The sequence below is a fragment of the Somniosus microcephalus genome, chromosome 2 (genome assembly GCF_052327205.1).
Source record: "Somniosus microcephalus isolate GS21.2 chromosome 2, FLI_Smic_1.0, whole genome shotgun sequence".
Classification (NCBI taxonomy): domain Eukaryota; kingdom Metazoa; phylum Chordata; class Chondrichthyes; order Squaliformes; family Somniosidae; genus Somniosus; species Somniosus microcephalus.
Genome location: NC_140988.1, coordinates 184,706,429 through 184,731,459, shown reverse-complemented (window position 1 = coordinate 184,731,459; position 25,031 = coordinate 184,706,429). Strand labels below are relative to the sequence as shown.

Sequence of the window (25,031 nt, the reverse complement as noted above, 5' to 3'; positions counted from 1 at the left end):
GTGAGACTAGAACTAGGGGGCATAATCTTAGAATAAGGGGCTGCCCTTTCAAAACTGAGATGGGGAGAAACTTCTTCACTCAGAGGGTAGTAAATCTATGGAATTTGCTACCTCAGAGCTGTGGAGGCTGCGGCATTAAATAAATTTAAAACGGAGTTAGACAGTTTCCTAGCTGATAAGGGAATTAGGGTTTACGGGGAGCGGGCAGGGAAGTGGATGCGAGTCTAGGTTCGGATCAGCCATGATCCTATTGAATGGCGGAGCAGGCCTGAGGGGCCGTATGGCCTACCCCTGCTTCTTATGTTCTGCCCTTATACCTCCTCCCTTCCCACCATCCAAGGCCCCAAACACTCCTTCCAGGTGAAACAACTATTTTCCTGCACTTCTTGCAATTTAGTATACTGTATTCGCTGCTCATGATGCAGTCTCTCCTATATTGGGGAGACCAAATGCAGATTGGGTGATTGCTTTGTGGAACACATCTGTTCAGTCCGTAAGGGTGACCCCGAGCTTCCGGTCACCTGTCACTTTAATTCTCCGCTCCACTCCCACTCTGACCTCTCCGTCCTCGGCCTCTTGCACTGTTCCAACGAAGCTTGAGGAACAGCACCTCATCTTTCGATTAGGCACTATACAGCTGCCAGGCGTTGGGAGGCGTGACTGTCCAGGCGTTGGGAATCTCAGTTTCTTTAGATTATTAAAAAGTGCTGCGCTGCTGCCCCTAACTTTCTGGTCACTCCTCTGGGTGACAGTTAGTGCTCAGTGCTTAGTTGCCAGGAGTTCCCAAGCTGTGGAGAGGAGGGTCCCGGGGAGGAGGGTGGTCCTGGTGTTGCTGGCCAGGCTACTGTTTGCCAGGGTCAGCCTGGAGCTGATCTTTGTCTGGCCAGTCATTATCTGGGAGCAGGTTATTAAGGTAAGTGACTGGAGGGTCCAGGACAAACACAGAGTCTGAATCATGAAGTGAACAGATTGTTTAAACATGTGAGAATTACCTTTAAATAATGACGTTTCATTTATTACAACCTCGAGCGATGCTTTAAAGGAACTTACATACATTTTAAAAATGCAACTGTTCAGTATTTTGACAGATTGGCTGTGATATTCTTCAGCTTATGTTGCATTTCATAATGGCAGAGAAATGTTTCTGATTGCAAGAATTTTGTTCTAAATTTTGATATTTGCTGCAGTTTACTGTATACAATGGGCAGGGTTAGGGGTCCAGGCGGCAGGGGTGCCGTGTTCCCTCCGAACTTAGCACCATTCACCCATCTCTGCTTCTGCAAAGCCCCACCTCTCCTCCACCCGTGATTTAATTTCACCCTCCCAAGCACAACCTAGAGACACCCAGCGAGGATTAGTTAGTGAGACTGAGGAAATTGCACAAGTGATGCACTGAACAAGAGGCCGGGAGGAGCTGGAGGTGCAAGATGGTTGGAAAAGTGGCAGTTGTCAGGCTCTCCCAAGTAACCTCGAATCCAGATCGCAGGTGAAATAGCGATTTACTTGCACTTCAAATCATAGAATGGTTACAGCACGGAAGGCGGCCATTCGGCCTGTCGAGCCCGTGCCGGCTCTCTGCAAGAGCACTTTAGCTAGTCCCACCCACCTTTTCCCCATAGCCCTGCAATTTTTCCCCCTTCAGGTACTTATCCAACTCCCCTTTGAAAGCAGTGATTGAGTCTGCCTCCAACACCCTTTCAGGCATTGCATTCCAGATCATAACCACTCAATGAATAAAAAACATTTTTCCTCATGTCACCTTTGGTTCTTCTGCCAATCACCTCAAATCTGTGTCCTCTGGCTCTTGACCCTCCCACCAATGGGAACAGCTTCTCTCTATCTACTTTGTCTAGGCCCCTCATGATTTTGAACACCTCCATCAAATCTCCTCTCAAATATCTGTTCCAAGGAGAACTACTCCAGCTTCTCTAGTCTATCCACGTAACTGAAGTCCCTCATCCCTGGAATCATTCTTGTAAATCTTTTTTGCATCCTCTACAAGGCCTTCACAGCCTTCCTAAAGTGCAGTACTCAGAATTGGACAATACTCCAATTGAGGCCGAACCAGTGTTTTATACAGGTTCTTCATAATTTCCATGCTTTTGTACTCTCTACCTCTATTCATAAAACCCAGGATCCCGTAAGTTTTCTAACTGCTTTCTCAACCTGCTCTGCCACCTTCAACGATTTGGGCACATAAACCCCTAGGTGTGTCTGTTCATGCACCCCCTTTAGGATTGTACCCTTTAGTTTATATTTCCTCTCCTCATTCTTTCTACCAAAATGTATCACTTCACACTTTTCTGCATTAAATTTCATCTGTCAACATGTCCGCCCATTCCACCAGCCTGTCTATGTCTGCTTGAAGTCTATCACTATCCACCTCACTGTTCACTATACTTCCAAGTTTTGTGTCACCTGCAAATTTTGAAATTGTGCCCTGTACACCCAAGTCTCAGTCATTAATATATATCAAGAAAGGCAGTAGTCCTAGAACCGATCCCTGTAGAATGCCACTGTATACCTTCATCCAGTCCGAAAAACAACCAACCATTCACCACTACTTTCTGTTTCTTGTCACTTAGCCAATTTCGTATCCATGCTGCCACTGTCCCTTTTATTCCATGGGCTTCAACTTTGCTGGCAAGCCTACTATGTGGCACTTTGTTGAACGCCTTTTAGAAATCCATGTACATCACGTCAACCACATTACCCTCATCACCTCATCAAAAAACTCAATCAAGTTGGTTAAACACAATTTACCTTTAACAAATCTATACTGGCTTTCCTTAATTAATCCACACTTGTCCAAGTGACTGTTAATTTTGTCCCTGATTATTGTTTCTAAAAGTTCCCCCACTACCAAGCTTAAACTGACTGGCCTGCAGTTGCTGGGTTTATCTTTACACCTTTTTTGAACAAGGGTGTAACATTTGCAATTCTCCAGCACCACCCCCGTTTCTAAGGAGGGTTGGAAGATTATGGCCAGTACCTCTGCGATTTCTTCCTTCACTTCCCTCAGCATCCTAGGATGCATCCCATCTGGTCCTGGTGACTTATCTACTTTAAGTACAGCCAGCCTTTCCAGTACCTCCTCTGTCAATTTTTATCCCACCCAGTATCGCCTCTCCCTCCTCCTTCACTATGTCTATGGCAGCATCTTCTTCCTTGGTGAAGACAGATGCAAAGTACTACTTGCAATTTAGTATATTGTATTTGCTGCTCACGATGTGGTCTCCTCTACATTGGGGAGACCGCTTTGCAGAACACCTCTGTTCAGTCCGTAAGCTTGACCCCGAGCTTCTAGTTGCCCATCACTTTAATTCTCTGCTCCACTCCCACTCTGACCTCTCCATCCTTAGCCTCTTACACTGCTCCAACTAAGCTCAACGTAAGCTCAAGGAACAGCATCGCATCTTTTGTTTAGGCACTTGACAGCCTTCTGGACTCAACATAGAGTTCAACAATTTCAGACCATAACCTCTGCCCCTATTTTTTTTGGTGTGGAGATGCTGGTGTTGGACTGGGGTGGACAAATGTAAGAAGTCACAACACCAGGTTATAGTCCAACAGCTTTATTTGAAATCACAAGCTTTCGGAGCGCTGCTCCTTCGTCAGGTGAAGTCCTATTTGTTTTCACATGGCAGCTGTTGATGATTCTGCCATTCCCATTTACACCTCTTCTAGACTCATCTTTTGTTTCTTTACTTGTCCCATTACCATCTCCTTTTGCTTTGTCCAATCATACCTTTTGTCATTTAATCACTCCTGCCTTCCACCCTATCGCAGACCTTCCCTTTTGTTCTTTCCTCCCCTCGCTTTAAAATCTGTTACATCTCTAACTTTTACCAGCTCTGATGAAGGGTCATCCACCTGAAACGTTAACTCTCTCTCTCCACAGATGCTGCCTGACCTGCTGAGTACTTCCAGCATTTTGTTTTTATTTCAGTGTTAAATGTACTTGGTGGGTACAAACCACATTACAATACAAGTCATAACAGAATTTGCTTGAAATGCCCTTCAGCAAATATATTTAATTGCCAGTCCAATTAGATAGATGTGCTACAAAAGGAACATGACACACATTAGGCAACATAGAAGTACTAACTGACACTTCATCATAGGAGCAGCATGTTAGAACTTTTGGACTGGATCGCCAAATCAATCACTCTTCGCAATTCGGTCTAAAGGTTGCCCGGCCTTCAGCTGATTATTTTCAGCAGAAGTTAACCAAAATTCTTATCTTGGTCTACACAACCATATTCAACCCATCCCAAAAACAAGTAAAGATATCTTTCTCAAAGGATCTGTAACCTATTGAAACAACATCATTGTATTTCTATTATTTAAACAAAGCTTAAATGTATGTTATCAAAGCTAAATGCTTAAACCAAATGAAGTATAATGAATATAATTTGCCATTACTCACAGGGTCAATCAATTTCATTGTGGAACAGTCTCCAAACCAACATTTGCACAACCCGAGTAGTTAATATAAAAACCCACAGAATTTGTAATATTATATACAATTTCTCCGACCGTTTTCAACTTTGGTGGTACCCTGCACCATGGGCCTCAGCCCTTCCCATAGGTTTTGCAGTTTAAAAAATTAACATTGCTAATTAAGATTTTACTACCAAGCACACACACATTTCAAAAGCCTAAAGGAAGATCTCATGATTAGAAGTTACATAAGTCTTATCTCCACATGAAATTCAGATAAAACAAACCTGACACTAATGAGGTCAAACACGGTCCAAGAGACATTTTGACCTCCATTTAGCTACAGACATTCTACCAAACAGAAGCTAAAACAAGGTTCCACAGATTTCACATTTTTAAGACTGTTTTTTGAAGTATTTTTCAAAATACAAAGTACCTATTACTCACGCAAGAATAGTTACTTAACCCAGTAAAAGGCAAAAAGAAAATGTCTTGTATCTAGCAATTGAAAGTCTGTCAGAAAGAAAAAAAAAAGTCAGGCATTTCTTGCTTTTTTTTGACTGGGATAACCTGGCCTCTCTCCAATTTACAAACAGCCACCAATCTATAAAAACTCTCCTCAGCAATTAACCTGAATATGACTATTTAGACAATTGCCCTACTGATAGAAACATAGAAAAATAGGAGCAGGAGTAGGCCATTCGGCCCTTTGAGCCTGCTCCGCCATTCAATATCATGGCTGATCATCTATCTCAATACCATATTCCCACTCTCCCCATACCTCTTGATGCCTTTTGCGTCTAGAAATCTATCTATCTCCTTCTTAAATATATTCAGTGACTTGGCCTCCACAACCTTCTGTGGTAGGGAATTCTACAGGTTCACCACCCTCAGTGAAGAAATTTCTCATCTCAGTCCTAAATGTCTTACCCTGTATCTGGAGACTGTGACCCCTTGTTCTAGACCCTCCAGCCAGGGGAAACAGCCTCCCTACATCCAGTCTGTCTAGCCCGGTCAGAATTTTATACGTTTCAATGAGAACCCCTCTCATTCTTCTAAACTCTAGTGAATACAGGCCTAGTCGACCCAATCTCTCCTCATACGACAGTCCTGCAATCCCAGGAGTCAGTCTGATGAACCTTCGCTGCACTCCCTCTATGGCAAGTATATCCTTTCTTAGGTAAGGAGACCAAAACTGCACACAGCACTCCAGGTGTGGTCTCACCAAGGCCCTGTATAACTGTAGTAAGACATCCTTGCTCCTGTACGCAAATCCTTTTGCAACTTGAGCAATGGTATTGAAAGGACAGGACAAGTTAAACATAGATCACGACGACCGTCCTCCAGACCACCTGTGAGCAACACTATAGAATCAGCTAGCAACTAGTTAGAATTTGTCTGCTCCCACATATCCTAGCAGTGTTTGAAGAGGCTACAAAAATACAAGCCATAAGGACAGTTATGGGAAGAGGCAAAGTGGAAAGAAAGTCCTCATCCACTTCCTGAGACATCTTTCGGTGGCCAGAAGTGAAGTCTATGAGAATGCCATTGATCAGTAACTAGACTTGCTGCGAGTTAAAAAAATATTTTGATCATCAATGCAGAGAAACTTTGAGTGTACATCTTGAATGTGGCGTTACAGAACAAAACTCAGTAGTATTTCTTGAATAGGAGTGATACATCCAAGAGCTTACTCATTTAATTTTGTATATCAGGTGGCATAGTGTTGCAGTGGAAGGCACCTGTAATGGAGAGTGTCTTGCAATTTGACCCTTGTAATTGCTGAGAGTGCAGAAAGATGTAATTATAGTGGAATACCAATCGGAGCTACTCTCAATTAAAAATAACTCCAGCAAGTTGAGTAATAGCTCCAACAAGTCAACAATAGCAACCTTTGTATCTGCAGCTTGATGACAGAACCACAACTATATACAAGGCAAGCCAAAGTATTTACATTTGACTATTCTGAAGAAAAAATATTGTGCCACATTTCATTGTATTTAGAAGGCTAACTAATGAAGTTTAAACTTAGCAAATAAAGTAGTCCCATCCTAGAAATTGTTTGGGGGGGGGGGGGGGGGGGGGGAAGGCATGAGGAAGAAAGAAAAAAGTTTGTGAAAGCATGTATCCCACTTATAATTTACAGTAATTGTCTAAAACATTAACCTAACAAAATATTCTTTGTAGAAAGGCTGGTCTTGAACATAGTGGCATAATATTTCATATTTAGAAAAATATGTTCATGAAGTGCACACTTTCCTGATTCCCAGTAGCAGAATCCTAATATAGCACAATTTCTAAGCCCATTAATTACTATACAGCTGACATTCAGAAGCAGGCTGAGAACATCTGATGGTGTTTGAAAAACAAGTACATCACGAGTTACATGCTACCTGTTAAAATTAAGTCGTGTATGCATAATGGAGTACTGCCAGCTCATGTAATGCTTTCAAAAATGACCCATTTACCAACTATTCACTATACCTAGCAAAAAAATCATCAGGATTCACACACTCTGTTTAACTGTTCACCTCCATAAAATACTGGCCTACAATATGCCACAGCAAGATCGCTATAGGAGCATTACATTACAAGTTTAGGTTTGGTTCAAGTGGTTTCATGTTCAAACATCCTAAAGGATGATACTTTTAATTAATTGGAGGTAAAAATGCTTAAACACACAATGGTACTTAAACTTTAGCAATCAAATTCTTCACCCACACAAGTTAATATTCCTGTAACATTTTTGTATGAAATGACATATGAATTGCAAATTGAGGACACTTGGTGTCTTTCAAACATGTAAAACACACTATTACGTCCTCCGTGGCATTGCTCATGAGGAGTCAAAAGATTCACCACTTTCCAACAATAGGAGGTGTTTGTGACATGTACAGAATAATATCAGGGTCATTGATTCAGACTGAATAAGTCAAATTCTATTGTAGCGATTCGTGTGCATCGCCACTAAATAATCGAGTTCAACGAACTATAAATAAGTTGTTTATTTACAGGAACAGGTTAAATACAACAGGTAAGGTAGCAGGTAAGATGGCTGACTGTAGGAGCACCGTGGTGTAGGTCTTTCCCCAGCGGGGACGCCGCGAGGACTGAGTTCGCAGTCCTGTGGAGAGCGTGATGACGTCATCACGTTGTTCGCGTTTCCCGCGCTTAGTGCGTCACGTGATGCGCGTCGCTGGCCGTTGAGGCCGAAGTCGCGAGCGCGGGAGCTGGAGGCCAGGCTGAGCCGGTGCTTGCCGCGGGAGCGGAAGATCGCGTCGCTCCCGTTGGCTGGCCGATGTCGCGAGGCCGGGCTGTGCCGGCGGCCGTCCTGGAAGGCAGAGTCGGGCCGGCGGCCGCCACACGTATGTCACGTGGTACGTGACGTCGGCGCGCTAGGGCTCGTCTTAAAGGGGCAACAGCTCAAACAGGTAAGTTATACATACAGTAAGGTAAGTTAAAGGGAATTATATATCTCAATGTAAGGGACAACCGGTGGTACCGCCACATAGGCCCCCCCAGAATTTGCTTTAACGAAAGTCCAAGGATGAGATGGTCTGACGAGCTGGTGGTCACGGCGGTCGTGCTGTCTCGACTTGGTAGGCGAGGTCTAAAGATGCTGCTCGCGAGCGGATCCTTACACGCGTCGTGGCGAATAAAGTGTATCCGTCAGGCGAAGGACCGTGGAGACGTGCGAAACAGCAGGCCTTGTCAGAGTGACGGGCAAGTCGGGTGGATGTGGGCGATGACTCTGTTGATGTTGGAACAAGTCCTTGTTCTGACGAAATCTGCAGGAACGCCGACGGGCGATCCAGAAGGACTTGACTGGCGAGGTCGGAGAACTCGCCGACAGGTGAGCGAAACCTTCAGGAGGCTGGTACACGCGGAACGGTGCATGTCATAGTGCTACGACATTAACACAACAGAGGGTGAAGAGTTGCTGCATTGATCAGTGATCGGTGAGGCCAGCAACTTTCACGTGGCTGATCGCGGCCGCAGGATGCCCTTTGGACCCGTCCTCAATGTGTGCAGCGTCAGTAGAGGTTTGCGTTTGTTAAAGGGAAAACTGGAGAAAGGCCGGCAACGGTCCGGGTTGTTGTTGCTTTCAGGAGGGGTCAACTCTGCCTGGAGGACGGCAACACTTGTAACCGTTGTAGATTTAGGAGAACACAGCCGGTAGGGCGGCACGCTTTTTGTTCACGCCGAATCGTGTAGTAGGTAACACAACCAGCAGGCTGAAGGGCTGGTGCGTCGTCGGCGGCGAAGGAGTCGTCGTTTTTCCATGAGGGATAGGTCCTCGTGGTTCGCGAGGGATGGGTCCTCGTGCGCGAGGAGTGCGTCCTCGTGTTTCATGGGGGCGAGTCCTCGTGGTATCCCCGCAGGGCGCGCTCCAATTTGGTGGGCCCAAACATGCTGTACCCCACGCTTGGAGAGATGTATACTTGCTGTTGCTTTGGACGTAGAGGCGGACGATCCCTGTGGCGGTAGGAAAGACGAGTACGGGGACCGTAAGCAAGTGCGTGGTCAGCGCCGCATTGATGTTCTTGTCGAACGGGGCTTCTACCTTTATAAAGCACGAGGGAGACTGTGGCTCCCTGGATTGCAGTAGCGACAGCAAAACGGCTGGTGCTTCCATGGCGTGCTTCTTTTGTGAAAATTGCTCACAAAAAAACGGGGTCCGGTTGAGTTTTGTCAGTGTCAAACGGGATCTGCTCCAGACTGCGCTTACCTTGCGAATACGTTCGCAAAGACGGGGTCGCCTTTGGAGGAATCGGTGTTAGGCGGTTGCTGTTCCGTGGTTGTTCGTCGGTCGTCTTGTGGGAAGACGAGGTTCAGGCACACGTTACTACCGTGAAAATTGTTCACGGATACGGGTTCACCAATTGTAGTGTTGGAATTGATGAGCTCCCGTACTCACGTCGTTGGGTCACCAATGTAGCGATTCGTGTGCATCGCCACTAAATAATCGAGTTTGACGAACTATAAATAAGTTGTTTATTTACAGGAACAGGTTAAATACAACAGGTAAGGTAGCAGGTAAGATGGCTGACTGTAGGAGCACCGTGGTGTAGGTCTTTCCCCAGCAGGGGCGCCACGAGGAATGAGTTCGCAGTCCTGTGGTGAGCGTGAGGACGTCATCACGTTGTTTGCGTTTCCTGCGCTTAGGACGTCACGTGATGCGCGTCGTTGCATCGCTGGCCGTTGAGGCCGAAGTCGCGAGCGGGAGCTGGAGGCCAGGCTGAGCCGGTGGTTGTTGCGGGAGCGGAAGATCGCGTCGCTCCCGTCGGCTGGCCGAAGTCGCGAGGCCGGGCTGTGCCGGCGGCCGTCCTGGAAGGCCGAGTCGGGCTGCCGGCCGCCACGTGGTACGTGACGTCAGCGTGCTAGGACGCGTCTTAAAGGGGCAACGGCCCAAACAGGTAGGTTAAAGGGGCAACGGCCCAAACAGGTTATACATACAGTAAGGTAAGTTAAAGGGAATTATGTATTTCAATGTAAGGGACAAGCAGTGGTACCGCCACACTATTTTTATTAAATGGAATTTTGGGATTTTTACTGTTGTGTTGGGGGGATTGAATTCTACCACAGCCCATTATTTTAGGAAAACAAAAAGGAGTTATTATATATGTACATATATATTCCTTTACCTAAACATTTTTAATTTTTATGCTTTACTAGTTTTAAAGCTGAATACTTAGCAAGATGTACTAGTTAGGAACACTCAGATGGGGCTCCTTTAATTTGGCATCACTGTGCAAGGGGAAGCTGAGGTTTTCAGAAGTCAGGATGGAATACAGGGCTCGTCTCACTGGTGAGATTTTGATGCCAGTGAGCAGAGGATGGGAGGGAGTTGACATCAGCAAATAGAACCAGAGAGAATGCAAATGAGACCTTGAAATGGAAAGGAATCTGTAGGTACACAGTGGATGCATGATGGGATACATCCCCTGCAGTCAGGGCTGCTCGCATTCTGCTTATACCATACATTAGATAAGTGATTCAAATTAGTTACAGAAAACAGCAGCATTTTGCTTCAGTGATAACAATGCAAATCTTTATTCAGTACTGTCTTAATTATGACAAATTTCCACAATACAAAATTCAAAATATAGTATAAGCAGCTCTTGAAAAAAAAATTAATCCAAAGTGGTTTTTACATGCAAAAGAAAAATGTGTATTTACATCATGCCTCATCATTGTAAAAACACTCCAAAGTAACATCTACATAGCAACACTAAAGCCATTCTATGGTAGTATTGTTCAAACAGCAACAAGATGAATGACCAAATGAATCGGTTTGCATTTGTATTGGCTGAGGCAGAAAAATTAGCATGGCCAACACAGGGAGCTCCCGCTTCTGAATAGTGCCATGGCTCAAATGCCCAACAGGTAGACAACTTTACATCTCATCCAAAGGTGGCACCTTCAATGTTCCCTCCATATTGCACTGGGGTCTCAGTCTAGGCTGTGAAGGTCCTGATACGAGGCTTGATCCCACAACCCTCTGAACCAAGGGCAAGATTGCTACTAACTGAGCCCAGCTAACATACTAAAGAAACTAGTTACATAATAAGTTTGTGTCTGTATGATTGTAAGATTATAGGATGGCCCTTTGTTTTCTGATTGGTCCAACAGTGACTAGATTGTAGAAAAAAAAAGTGTTAGCTTTGCAAAGTACCTTCATGCAATTCACTCTCTCCGCCTTCTCATTAGAATCATTTTTTTGAAACTCATTACCTATTGTTCCCAGAACATAATCACAAGAGTGGGCAGCTATTGTGGACAACAGCAGTCTCAATCAATAGCACTATCGTAAGGGGAACAGATAGGCGTTTCTGTGGACGCAAACGTGACTCCAGGATGGTTTGTTGCCTCCCTGGGGCCAGGGTCTGGGATGTCACGGAGCGGCTACAGGGCATTCTTAAGGGGGAGGGTGAGCAGGCAGAGGTCGTGGTCCACATTGGGACCAACGACATAGGAAGGAAGGGGGATGAGGTCCTGCATCAAGAATTTAGGGAGCTAGGTAACAGATTAAAGAGCAGGACCTCAAAGGTTGTAATCTCTGGATTACTCCCAGTGCCACGTGCTAGTAAGTATAGGAATGGGAGGATAGAGCAGATGAATGAGTGGCTAAAGAGTTGGTGTGGGGGGAGGGTTTTACTTTCCTGGATCACTGGGCCTGCTTCTGGGAAAGGTGGGACTTGTTCAAGTCGGACGGGTTGCACCTGAACCAGAGCGGGACAAATATCCTTGCGGGGAGGTTTGCTAGCACTGTTTGGGGGGGGGGGGGTTTAAACTAACTTGGCAGGGGGATGGGATACAGAGGGGAGCTGAAATAGGGGATGTGCTGCCAATTATAGAGAAAAAAACAAGTCAGCTTGGTAGACAGGGCAAATATATAAGGGCAAGGCTGGATGGCATCTATTTTAATGCAAGGAGTCTTGCAAATAAGGTGGATGAACTGAAGGTGTTGATAAACACATGGGAGTATGATATTGTTGCTATCACGGAGACATGGTTGACGGAGGGGCAAGACTGGCAGCTCAATATTCCGGGGTACAGAATCTTCAGGCGAGACACAGGGGGAGGTATAAGAGGAGGGGGTGTCGCAATATTAATTAAGGAGTCAATTACTGCAGTAAGGAGGGATGATATATTAGCAGGTTCCTCTATTGAGGCCATATGGGTGGAGCTTAAAAACAAAAAGGGGGCAAGCACTTTGCTGGGAGTGTACTATAGGCCTCCAAACAGTCAGGGGGAGATAGAGGAACAGATATGTAGGCAAATCTCAGAGAAATGTGCAAATAATAGGGTAATAATAATGGGGGATTTCAACTTCCCCAATATTAACTGGGATAGTCAGAGGGTGTAGAATTCTTAAAGTGCATCCAGGAGAGCTTTTTGAGCCAGCATGTAGAAAGTCCTACAAGAGAGGGGGCGGTACTGGACCTAATTCTAGGGAATGTGGCCGGCCAAGTGGAAAAAGTGCTAGTAGGTGAGCACTTTGGTGATAGTGACCATAATATGGTAAGATTTAAGGTGGTCATGGAAAAGGACAGGGATGGGCTGGAAATAAAGGTTCTAAATTGGGGAAGGCCGATTTTAATAGGATAAGGCAGGATCTGGCCAAAATGGACTGGGATCAGCTACTTGTAGGAAAATCCACATCGGAGCAATGGGAGGCTTTCAGAAGGGAGATTGAGATCATACAATGGCAACATGTTCCCGTAAAGGTCAAGAGTGGTTCCAAAAACCACAGGGAACCTTGGATGTCAGGGGATATACGAGAATGGATTAGGAAAAAAAGGAGGGCTTTTGGTAGATACAAAAGGCTAAAGACGGAGGAAGCCCTAGAGGAGTACAAAAAGTGCAGGGGGATACTTAAAAAAGAAATTAGGAGATCAAGGAGGGGCCATGAAATAACACTGGCGAGCAAAATAAAGGAAAATCCTAAGATGTTTTTTAAGTATATTAAGGGTAAGAGGATAACTAGGGAAAAAATAAGGCCCATTAGGGACAAAAGTGGCAATGTGTGTGTGGAGCCGGAAGATGTAGGAGGGGTTCTAAATGAATTTTTTGCATCTGTTTTCACTATGGAGAAGGACGATGTAGACATAGAAATAGGGCGGGGGGACTGTGATATGCTCGAACATATTAACATCGAGAGGGAAGAGGTATTGGCGGTTTTAGCTGGCCTAAAAATGGATAAATCCCCAGGCCCGGATGAAATGTATCCCAGGCTGCTGTGTGAGGCAAAGGAAGAGATTGCGGGGGCTCTAACACATATATTCAGGACCTCTCTGGCCACAGGGGATGTGCCAGAGGACTGGAGAACCGCTAATGTAGTACCATTATTCAAGAAGGGAAGTAGGGAAAAACCGGGGAACTACAGGCCAGTGAGCCTAACATCAGTGGTAGGAAAATTATTGGAAAAAATTCTGAGGGACAAAATTTGTCTCCACTTGGAGAGGCAAGGATTAATCAGGGATAGTCAACATGGCTTTGTCAAGGGAAGATCATGTCTGACTAATTTGATTGAATTTTTTGAGGGGGTGACTAGGTGTGTGGATGAGGGTAACGCAGTGGATGTGGTATACATGGATTTCAGTAAGGCCTTCGATAAAGTCCCGCACAGGAGACTGGTCAAGGAGGTAAGAGCCCATGGAATCCAGGGTGCCTTGGCACATTGGATACAAAACTGGCTTAGTGGCAGAAGGCAGAGGGTGATGGTCGAAGGTTGTTTTTGTGACTGGAAGCCTGTGGCCAGTGGGGTACCACAGGGATCGGTGCTGGGTCCCTTGCTGTTTGTGGTCTACATTAATGACTTGGATATGAATGTAAAAGGTATGATCAGTAAGTTCGCGGATGATACAAAAATTGGTAGGGTGGTAAATAGCGAGGAGGGTAGCCTCAGTCTGCAGGACGATTTAAGTGTATTTTGTGAATTTTAGTGTGTTTAGAAGTCAATTATTTGAAGTAAGTTTAATTTTTTAAGGGTTTTTTAAACTCTTGGGCAGTTTAAACAGGAAGTAGAATCTGGGTATAAAAGGGGAGGGGCTAGTGCAGTGCACGGAGTGCTTTGTGCATTGAGTGCTGTTGGAGTTTTGCTAAGTGGGAGAGTTCGGATAAGTGGGAGGTGAGGGTGTGTTTTTTGCTCTGTTTTATTCCCCACTCCCAGGCTTAGACAGCACTGTGGAGGCGGAGCAGCGAGACGAGTCAACCAAACAGGCTCCACAGACAGTATTCAAGGAGGAGGTTGGTGATCAGCTGGTTGGTTGGTTTTCTTCCTTCTCTTCTCTTTCATACCTTTAAGTTGGTAAGTCCTATTGAATAGTGGTGTGATATTATCATATATATCCGGGCAGGGTCTTCATAACTAATAATAAGAAATTAAATTAATTATATAGAATGGAGCAGGTGATGTGTTACTGTTGCGAGATGTGGGAGCCGGTGAACCCCATTGAGGCTAACGGTGATTACATCTGCGACAAGTGTTTGCTGCTAGAGGAACTCAAGTTCCATGTTATGGAGCTTGAGACCGAGCTTCGGACACTATGACACATCAGGGAGGGGGAGAAGTTCCTGGACTCTATGTTTCAGGAGATGGTCACACCTATGAAGTTAATTACTGCAGATGTAGTCCGTGGTCAGGGACAGGACAGTGTGACTACGAGTGAGGAAGGTACAGGGATCCAGGATGTAGTGTTGAAGGAGACGCAGCCCTTGCTCTTGTCCAGCAGGATCGAGGTTCTTACTCCCTGTGAGGGCGGGAGCGGGGACTGCAGGGAGGATGAGCAACCTGGCCACAGCACCGTGGTACAGGGGGCCATTCAAGTGGAGGGAGTAAAAAGAAATGTTGTAGTGGTAGGGGATAGTATCATTAGGGGGATAGATAGGGTTCTCTGCAGTCAAGAGCAGGAGTCCCGAAGGCTGTGTTGCCTGCCTGGTGCCAGGGTTAAGGACATCTCTTCTGGGCTGGAAAGAAACTTGCAGTGGGAGGGGGAGGATCCAGTTGTCGTGGTCCATGTTGGTACAAACAACGTAGATAGGACAAGGAAGACGGTTCTGTTAAAGGAGTATGAGCAGCTAGGGGTCAAATTAAAAAACAGAACCTCAAGGGTAATAATCTCTGGGTTATTACCTGAGCCACGAGCGAATTTGGCTAGGATAAATAAAATTAAAGAGTTAAATGCGTGGCTCAAAGACTGGTGTGGGAGAAATGGGTTTTGCTTCTTGGGACACTGGCACCAGTACTGGGACAGGAGGGAGCTGTTCTGTTGGGACAGACTCCACTTGGCCAGTGCTGGGACTAGAGTCCTGGCGAATCATATAACTAGGGCTGTAGAGAGGGCTTTAAACTAATTAGTGGGGGGGAGGTTTCTAGAGAGCAAATAATAGAAATGACAACAGAGAAGGTCATAGACTTAGGTAGCAGTGGGGGAATTAAAAAACAGAATGTGTCAGGAAGGGACAGAAGGTATGGAGTAAAAAGTAAAGTACTAAAAAGGGAAAAAACAGGAACTAAGTGTTACAAAACATATTTGAAAGTTCTTTATCTGAATGCACGTAGCATTCGTAACAAAATGAATGAGTTAACGGCACAAATAATGACATATGGGTATGATCTTGTGGCCATTACAGAAACATGGCTGCAGGGTGACCATGACTGGGAATTAAACATACCAGGTTATTTAACAATCAGGAAGGACAGGCAGGAAGGGAGAGGAGGTGGGGTGGCTATGTTAATAAAGGAAGGAATCACTATAATACAGAGAAATGATATTGGGTCAAAGGAGCAGGATAGTGAAACAGTTTGGGTGGAGGTAAGGAATAATAAGGGGAAAAAAACACTAGTGGGTGTAGTCTATAGGCCTCCGAACAGTTGCAACTCTGTTGGACGGAGTATTAATCAGGAAATAGTTGAGGCTTGTAATAAGGGAACAGCTATAATTATGGGGGATTTTAATTATCATATTAACTGGACAAATCAAATTGGGCAGAGCAGCCTTGAGGAAGAGTTCATTGAGTGTATTAGGGATGGGTTTCTTGAGCAGTATGTAACTGAACCGACCAGGGGGCAAGCAACCTTAGATCTGGTCCTGTGTAATGAGACAGGATTAATTAAAAATGTCCTAGTAAAGGATCCCCTTGGAATGAGTGACCATAACATGGTTGAGTTCCATATTCAATTAGAGGGTGAGAAGGTTGGATCTCAAACAAGCGTGCTGAGCTTGAATAAAGGAGACTATGAAGGTATGAGAGCGGAATTAATTAGAGTGGACTGGGAAAATAGATTAAAGGGTAAGACAGTACATGACCAGTGGTGTACATTTAAGGAGTTATTTTACAACTTCCAAAAAAAATATATTCCACTGAGGAAAAAAGGGTGTAAAAGAAAAGATAGCCATCCGTGGCTAAGTAAAGTAATTAAGGATAGTATCCGACTAAAAACAAGGGCATATAAGGTAGCCAAATCTAGTGGGAGGATGGAAGATTGGGAAGTCTTTAAAAGACAGCAAAAAATAACAAAAAGATTGATTAAGAAAGGGAAGATAGATTATGAAAGTAAATTAGCAAAAAATATAAAAACAGACAGTAAAAGTTTCTATAGTTATATAAAAAGAAAAAGGGTGGCTAAAGTAAATGTTGGTCCCTTAGAGGAGGAGACCGGGAAATTAATGGTGGGAAACATGGAGATGGCAAAAACACTGAACAATTATTTTGTATCAGTCTTTACAGTAGAGGACACTAAGAATATCCCAACACTGGACAAACAGGGGGGCTCTAGGGGGGGAGGAACTAAATACAATTAAAATCACTAAGGAAGTGGTACTTGGTAAAATAATGGGACTCAAGGCAGAAATCCCCTGGACCTGATGGCTTGCATCCCAGGGTCTTGAGGGAAGTAGCGGTAGGGATTGTGGATGCATTGGTAATAATTTTCCAAAACTCACTGGACTCAGCAAAGGTCCCGGCAGATTGGAAAACTGCTAATGTAACACCCTTATTTAAAAAGGGTAGTAGGCAGAAGGCTGGAAACTATAGACCTGTTAGCCTAACATCTGTGGTTGGTAAAATGTTAGAGTCCATTATTAAGGAGACAGTAACGGGACATTTGGATAAACATAATTTAATAGGGCAAACTCAGCATGGTTTCATGAAGGGGAAGTCATGTTTAACAAATTTGCTTGAGTTTTTTGAGGAAGTAACATACAGGGTGGATAAAGGGGAACCAGTGGATGTAGTGTATTTAGACTTCCAAAAGGCATTTGACAAGGTGCCACACAAAAGATTATTGCTCAAGATAAAAAATCACAGGATTGGGGGTAATATTCTGGCGTGGGTGGAGGATTGGCTATCTAACAGAAAGCAGAGAGTTGGGATAAATGGTTCGTTCTCAGATTGGCAACCAGTAACTAGTGGTGTTCCGCAGGGGTCAGTGCTGGGTCCCCAACTCTTTACAATCTATATTAACGATTTGGAGGAGGGGACCGAGTGTAACATATCAAAGTTTGCAGATGATACAAAGATGGGACGGAAAGTAGTGAGTGAGGAGGACATAAAAAACCTGCAAAGGGACATAGACAGGCTAAGTAAGTGGGCAGAGATTTGGCAGATGGAATACAATACTGGAAAGTGTGAGGTTATGCACTTTGGCAGGAAAAATCATAGAGCAAGTTATTATCTTAATGGCAAGAAACTGGAAAGTACTGTAGTACAAAGGGATCTGGGGGTCCTGGTGCACGAAACTCAAAGTTAGTATGCAGGTGCAGCAAGTGATTAAGAAGGCCAATGGAATGTTGGCTTTTGTTGCTAGGGGGTTGGAATATAAAAACAGGGAGGTATTGCTGCAGTTGTACAAGGTATTGGTGAGGCCGCACCTGGAATACTGCATACAGTTTTGGTGTCCATACTTAAGAAAAGACATACTTGCTCTCGAGTCAGTACAAAGAAGGTTCACTCGGTTAATCCCGGGGATGAGGGGGTGGTCATATGAGGAGAGGTTGAGTAGATTGGGACTCTACTCATTGGGGTTCAGAAGAATGAGAGGCGATCTTATTGAAACATATAAGATTGTGAAGGGGCTTGATCGGGTGGATGCGGTGAGGATGTTCCCAATGATGGGTGAAACTAGAACTAGGGGGCATAATCTTAAAATAAGGGGCTGCTCTTTCAAAACTGAGATGAGGAGAAACTTCTTCACTCAGAGGGTGGTAGGTTTGTGGAATTTGCTGCCCCAGAAAGCTGTGGAAGCTACATCATTAAATAAATTTAAAACAGAAATAGATAGTTTCCTAGAAGTAAAGGGAATTAAGGGTTACGGGGAGCGGGCAGGAAATTGGACATGAGTCTGGGTTCGGAATGGTCATGGCCCTGTGGGTAGTGGAGCGGGCCCAGGGGCCGTGTAGCCTTGTTCTGCTCCTACTGTGTTCTAATTCTGTTAGATTTCAGGAGATGGTTTTATTCCTGTTCCTGGCTGGGGTGGAGATCGCCTTTACAGAAGGTAAGTACTGTAGAAAATAGAGGGACAGAGTGATCTCCTAGAAGAATTTCGATCGCCTAGATGGGTCGGAGAGGAATTTCCCAGATTTTTTTCTCCCAAATTGGCCATTGGGTCTTTATCTGGTTTTTTGCCTCTCCCGGGAGATCACATGGGTTCGGGTGGATGCAGAGTGATAGAAGATTTGAGGTTAGGATCAGATCAGCCATGATCTTATTGAATGGTGGAGCAGGCTCGAGGGGCCGATTGGCCTACTCCTGCTCCTATTTCTTATGTTCTTATAGATGGGTTGGTCAGATGGGCGGAACAGTGGCAAATGGAATTTAACCCGGAAAAGTGCGAGGTGATGCACTTTGGGGGGGACTAACAAGGCAAGGGAATACACAATGAATGGAAAGACCCTAGGCAAGACGGAGGGTCAGAGGGATCTGGGTGTGCAAGTACACAGATCCCTGAAGGCGGCGGAACAGGTGGTAAAAAAGGCATATGGGATACTTGCCTTCATTAGCCGAGGCATTGAATATAAGAGCAAGGAGGTTATGATGGAGCTGTATAAAACACTGGTTAGGCCACAGCTGGAATACTGTGTGCAGTTCTGGTCGCCACACTACAGGAAGGATGTGATCGCGTTAGAGAGGGTGCAGAGGAGGTTCACCAGGAGGTTACCAGGGCTGGAGCGCTTCAGCTATGAAGAGAGACTGGGCAGATTGGGTTTGTTTTCCTTGGAGCAGAGGAGGCTGAGGGGGGACATGATTGAGGTGTACAAAATTATGAGGGGCATAGATAGGATGGATGCTGAGGAGCTTTTTCCCTTAGTAGAGGGGTCAATAACTAGGGGGCATAGATTCAAGGTAAAGGGCAGGAGGTTTAGAGGGGATTTGAGAAAGAACTTTTTCACCCAGAGGGTGGTTGGAGTCTGGAACTCACTGCCTGAAAGGGTTGTGGAGGCAGAAACCCTCACAACATTTAAGAAGCATTTGGATGAGCACTTGAAATGCCATAGCATACAAGGCTACGGGCCAAATGCTGGAATATGGGATTAGATTAGACAGGGCTTGATGGCCGGCGCGGACACGATGGGCCTCTATCCATGCTGTATTACTCTATGACACTCAGCAAGAACCACTGGAATCAATTAGGATGGGTTGGATATATCAACTTTTATTTATATAGCATTTTTTGTGTGATGAACCATCCTGGAAATAGTACAGGGAAATGATGTACATTTAACAGGAGGTTAAAGGCAGTAATCCAAGGAATGATCAGTGAAGTAAATTTTTAGTTTTGAAAGAGAGGAGTGGTAGAAGCAAGAAGAGGTTTAGAAAGAAAATTCCTAAATTCAAGGCCATGGTGGCTGAAGACACTACCACCAAAAATGAAGGAAACCACTACTACCAACGATGAAAGAAAGGGGAAGGGCGAGCAGCAGAGCAGGGTTGGAAGAGTGGAGGGTGCAAGCCGAGACATCAGGCTGCAGAAAATTGCAGGCCACATAGAAATTCGAAGACAGGGTAAAGATAAATACTTTAAAGGTAATACGCTGCGGGACTGGGAGCCATGGGAGTTTGTCAAGGATGGGTATAAATGGACAGAATATGGCTGCGTAGTTCTAGATGAAGTCAAATTTGTACAGGGCAGAACTGGAGAAATCAAACTCTAACATGGAAAGCATGGCTAAGGATTTTGGTGACAGAAGGGGAGGTAGGAAAAGCATTACAGAATGAGGTAGGGGCCTAGGCGGATGTCATTTTGCTGATTAATCAAATGTTGCCTTTGAAGCTCAATTCAGGATTTTACAGACAATTTTAATATTTGGAGTAAATGTTGCTAGAAATAAAGTAAATAACACTTTGAATTGTCATTATGTATCAAAAATGGAAATGTGTGGACCATCTCAATGGTGTCATAAGGATACTCTTCTTCACCAGAAAATGTTATACTTTCTAGTTGAAGGGAAAGAAAAACATTTACCCAAACTTGATTTTCTAGTATCAAAGTGGTCACCATTGACCCTCCAAGTACTGTAGACAACTTTACCTGTCTAATGGTTGTCAGTGAGGACTGTATTTTACACATCGGCACTTCCTGTGTTTTTCTGTCAAGGTGCGACCAAAACAATGTTTCATATCTACGCTTCAGTGAGAGCAGAGGGCAGAAGAAGAAAAGCAAGTAAGAGATTTTAATTAAAGAAAAAAAGGAGGCACAAGAGAGTGAAACTAGTTTTTTCCCTCAATTTTCTACCTTCCTATTGCCCGCTGGAGTCATGATTATAGTCTATTCTTGAAAACCACAAGTCACCTATTGCACACAAAAAATCTAACTATCCAGGGATATGAATTAAGCAATGTAAACAATGCAAAGTGATGTTAATTGCCAGATACTTCTGAATTATTATAGACTGTACTTACTGGATTGGTTCTACAGGTGCCAAGCCCTCTCCAGTATCTTTTCACAGTATGGGTGACCCTCCGTGAACATTGCCATTCAAACAGGGTAAGCATCATAACTAAACACAATATTGCCCTGAACCAACGTCCACACACACATACTTAACAGGGTGGGTGGATAGTGACCAAGAGCAGGAACCTTGACCGATTTCCCCTCTTTAACCAAGGTACTGATGCCAATTGTAGCACCCCTGCTGCAATGCACGTTGAGATCAGCCAATTAAACGAAGTTTGAGAATTGAACCCAAGATCTTCCTAGTTTCTGTGGCTCAGCAATTCAATGGAAGAACTTGCCAAGTCTTTATAGGACACTTTACCATTTTAGTTTATATTAGTCCAATTCATTTTTTATATTTGTACTCAGACCACACTGACAGCCACACTTATTCCAGTGCAGTTCCTCTGCTGATGGTGCTCTCAGATTGTGTTAGGTATAGAATTATAAAAATAATTGACCCAGTAATGATAAAGGAACAGGAATATATTCAAGTCTTCAACTTGGATGGAAACCTGGAGGTGATGGGATCATACAACTGCTACTCTTGTCTTTCTTGGTGGTAGGGGTCAGGGGAGGTCTGTTAAAGTAACCTTTGTGAGTAGCTGCAGTGCATGCTGGAGATAGTACATAATACACCAGTGTTAGAGCGGGATGGATACCGAATACAGCGACATTGAACAAGCAAATTGCATTGTCTTGGATTAGGTCAAGCTTCGTGAGTGTTGTTGCAGCTGCACCCATCCAAGCAAGTATTTCATCACTTGAGCCTTGTAGATTGTAGAAAGCATTTGAGCAGTCAGGGTTAAGCCAACTCTTGTAGTCACAATACCGCTGGTCCAGTTCAGATTCTGGTCAACCGTGACCTCCAAGATGTTGACGGTGGGGAACTCCGCAATGGTGGTGGCATTCCAGGGGAGCTGTTTGGACTTTTCTTTTTGGCAGTTCAAAGTGTACAAGCGGATATTCAACAAAACGGTAAGGGTTTCCCTAAAACTACCAGCAGCCTGAAGGGTAAACTGTCAGTGCTTAACTGTTCTTTAGATTTTGCAGATTTACAGAAAATGAAAGAAGAAATAAATGTAAAAGAGAACAAAACAAGGAACAGAGAGCAATTAGTCAGTGACACGATGAGGGAACCGGGACAATCCTACCGTTATACCACAGTGGAAGCCACTGACAGTAAACATGCAAAAAGAGCTTTCCCCAGTCGGGACTGAACCAAGTTCAATCGCCTGCCGACTCCCGAGTGTCAAAAAGCCTTCCGGACACGAAGTAAGAGACGGTTTACCTGAGATTTCAAACTTCTGTTAAAGAATCTGAAACTCCCACAAGCATCACCTTAAAGACCAGGCTGCGGACACAGCACCGCCCACCCTCGGCGCGGCCCGACCCCGACTCACCCCCTTAGGATCTTTGACGAAGTAGCTGCCGCTCGATCCCTGCGAGATCCGCTGCGGGTAGACACCGCTCTCGATGGCCTGTTCGGCCCGCAGGACAATGTCGCTGAACTCGGAGTCCTCGGGGAAGTGGTTGAGATCGGGGCCTTGGCAGCCAGGGCTCTGCGGGTGCTCGCAGGAGCTGTCGACCGGGCTCGAGCAGCTCAGGAGCGGCTCCTTCTCCGGATACAAGAGCAGCAAGGAGGAGGAGGAGCCCAGCTCCGACTCCCCGTCTCCCTCAGCCTCCTGCTGGGGCAGGAAGCGCACGGCTCCCCCCGGGTTACCCGCACTCCTGCTGAAGCGGAGTGCAGCAGCGCCGAGCTCCAGGACAGAAGCCGCGTCCCCGCCGGCTCCGAGCTCGGGACAGGCCGCGTCCCCGCCGCCCACTGACAGGCGCCCGAGCCCAGCCCCAGGCCCGCCGCTCAGCACGAGCTCGTCCATTGGACTGTGTGATGCAACTGCGGGGGGCGGGGCGGCACATCTCGCTCACTGAAGCTCTCACACACCTGCACTCGTGCCGTCGCCACGCAACGACCCGCCTCTGCCACTTTCCGAGCATGCGCGCCACCTATTTCCTCTTTCTCCACAACCCCGCGCTGCTAATTGGTCCAGGTAGCGGGCGGTTGAGGGGGTCGTCCGGCCAGATTGCCTCCCGCGCTTCCGCGGCCATGTTCGCGCCCGGGTGGCCCTGGAGATGGAGCACGCGGTCTCCGCCGGCACGCTCGAGCAATTTCGTGACCGGTGGGCGCCGCGGGGACTGGAGTGCATAATCGGTCCAAATGACCAAATTTTAATTTGATTTCTGAATTGGTTTATTTAAAAAGTTACTAGATTTTTAGTTGCACTTGTTTGTTTTTGATTTAACACAAGAGGAACCCCGCGCTGCTGTGCTTGCGCGCGGGACGTGTGGAATGTGAATGGGTGACATGGAATCTCCGACAGTGATGTCACAATGATCTATTCACTGCTGTTTAATGCGTGCTTTTTCACAGAGTCACATTGTCAATATTGTTCATTTGAAAACAAGCGTTGTTAAACTTTTTAAAGCTTAATGGCCCAGTGGTGCATGGCGTGGGGCATGGAAGCGAAAGGTAGACCAGAAAGGGCCCGGTAAGTTGATTTCAGCCATATTAGTGATAAATAAAGCTGCTCCTGATTGCTATGCAGGAATTTGCAAGCATGTAAATGCCAGCTTGAAGACATGTGTTTAGCTGAGATTGTCCCTCTATGGTTGAATAATCTTCGAACACTGCCAAGTCATTCCAAACTCACTATCCAGATTCACGCATGAAGAATGGCCTTTATTGCAGGTACCATTCGCCCATCACCCCTATGCTCGCTGATCAACATTGGCTCCTGATTAAGCAGTGCCTCGATTTCAAAATTGTCATCCTAGTTTTCAAATCCCTCCATGGCCTTGCCCCTCCCTATCTCTTGAGCATCTCTGATTATAATCGCTCAACCTTTGGTGGCCGTGCCTTCTGTTGCCTAGGCCCTAAGCTCTGGAATTCCCTGCCTAAACCTGTCTGCCTCTCTTTCCTCCTTTAAGATGCTCCTTAAAACCTACCTCTTTGACCAAGTTTTTGGCCAACTGCCCTAATTTATCCTTATGTGGATCGGTGTCAAATTTTTTGTCTTAAAATACTCCTGTGCAACGCCTTGGGACATTTTACTATGTTAAAGGTGCAAAATAAATACAAGTTGTTGTTGTACCCAGAGGCTGATGCCACCTTCAGGAGAGGAGGGGAGAAAAGAAGATATGTAGGAAATGTTCACTTTATACGTTTTAAACAAGTTAAAGAAAAGGTTCTATTAGTTGTGCCCCTCTAAAAAGGGGGTACTTACGTTAGATTTTTTGGGTTGATGAGGGTTCAATTTAAAAAAAAGTTTGATTAACATCTTTTTAAGGAAGACGGTGTACCTTTGGAAGGAAGTGCACATCTATTATTTTGTATACTTGTCATTGGTACCGTCTATTTTCCATTCCTGCTATCCTTTTGAGGGAAGCTATTTACTATTGGTACCAGCTAAATTTGAATACTCTACATCCATAGGGCTCATTAGGGTAGGCTTGAATTAACTGAGGACACATTGTGCCACTGTAATAAAAAAAATTGGACAGGATTTACCTTGTTCTTTGACCTTAACCTAAACCTCTTAATTTGGAGTGCCCAAGGCTTTCATGATGGAAAATCTTCTCATTGTAAGCCGAATACCTGCCAAAGGTATTACATTGGTAATTGTTGAATTCTCTACACTCGGCACCAAAGTAGGTTTCTGTTGCTGTATCTACCAGGACAATTTCTTACAAATTTTGGGGATTTCTCCTTAGTGAAATATTAAAGCTTCTTCACATCTAAACAAACTTTGGATTCTACCTTGTTCTTATCTTTCCAAACCTGCCACTGGAGATCTCAGGATTCAGTATGGACTGGGAAATATGCGTTATATATTCAAGATACGTAAGATGTTCTTGTCCGAGGATACATTTCCCCTATGACATCATGCAACATCATCCGAAAACGCAATGTCAGATTCCACATTTATGCTGACAACACCCAGCTCTACTTCACCACCACCTCTCTCAACCCCTCCAGTGCCTCTGATTTGTCACACTGCTTTTTCGACATCCAGTATTGGGTAAGCAAAAATTTCCTTCAATTAAATATTGGGACGACCGAAGCCACTGCCTTTGGTTCCTGCCACAA

At 45.0% G+C, this 25,031-nt stretch overlaps 2 protein-coding genes across 8 annotated transcripts in view; one reads left to right on the top strand and one right to left on the bottom strand.

The window, feature by feature from the left end:
* The window catches only part of LOC147123153 (phosphatidylinositol 4-kinase type 2-beta-like), a 79,462-nt gene extending 56,641 nt beyond the window's left edge, over positions 1 to 22,821 (bottom strand). For all 6 annotated transcript variants that reach the window (XM_085967899.1, XM_085967928.1, XM_085967910.1 and 3 more), the window contains exon 1: positions 22,288 to 22,821. In XM_085967899.1, the coding sequence (XP_085824025.1) occupies positions 22,288 to 22,764 (477 nt within the window). In that variant the 5' untranslated portion in view covers positions 22,765 to 22,821. The remainder of the gene's footprint in view (positions 1 to 22,287) is intronic.
* Positions 21,725 to 25,031, top strand: part of sepsecs (Sep (O-phosphoserine) tRNA:Sec (selenocysteine) tRNA synthase) — a 130,107-nt gene continuing 126,800 nt past the window's right edge. The window contains exon 1 of one of the 2 annotated variants that reach the window (XM_085967986.1): positions 21,725 to 21,862. The gene's annotated coding sequence lies outside the window, so the exon portion shown is untranslated. Of the gene's footprint in view, positions 21,863 to 23,075; positions 23,434 to 25,031 lie in introns of those variants that run through there. The other variant, XM_085967978.1, reaches the window with a different exon arrangement.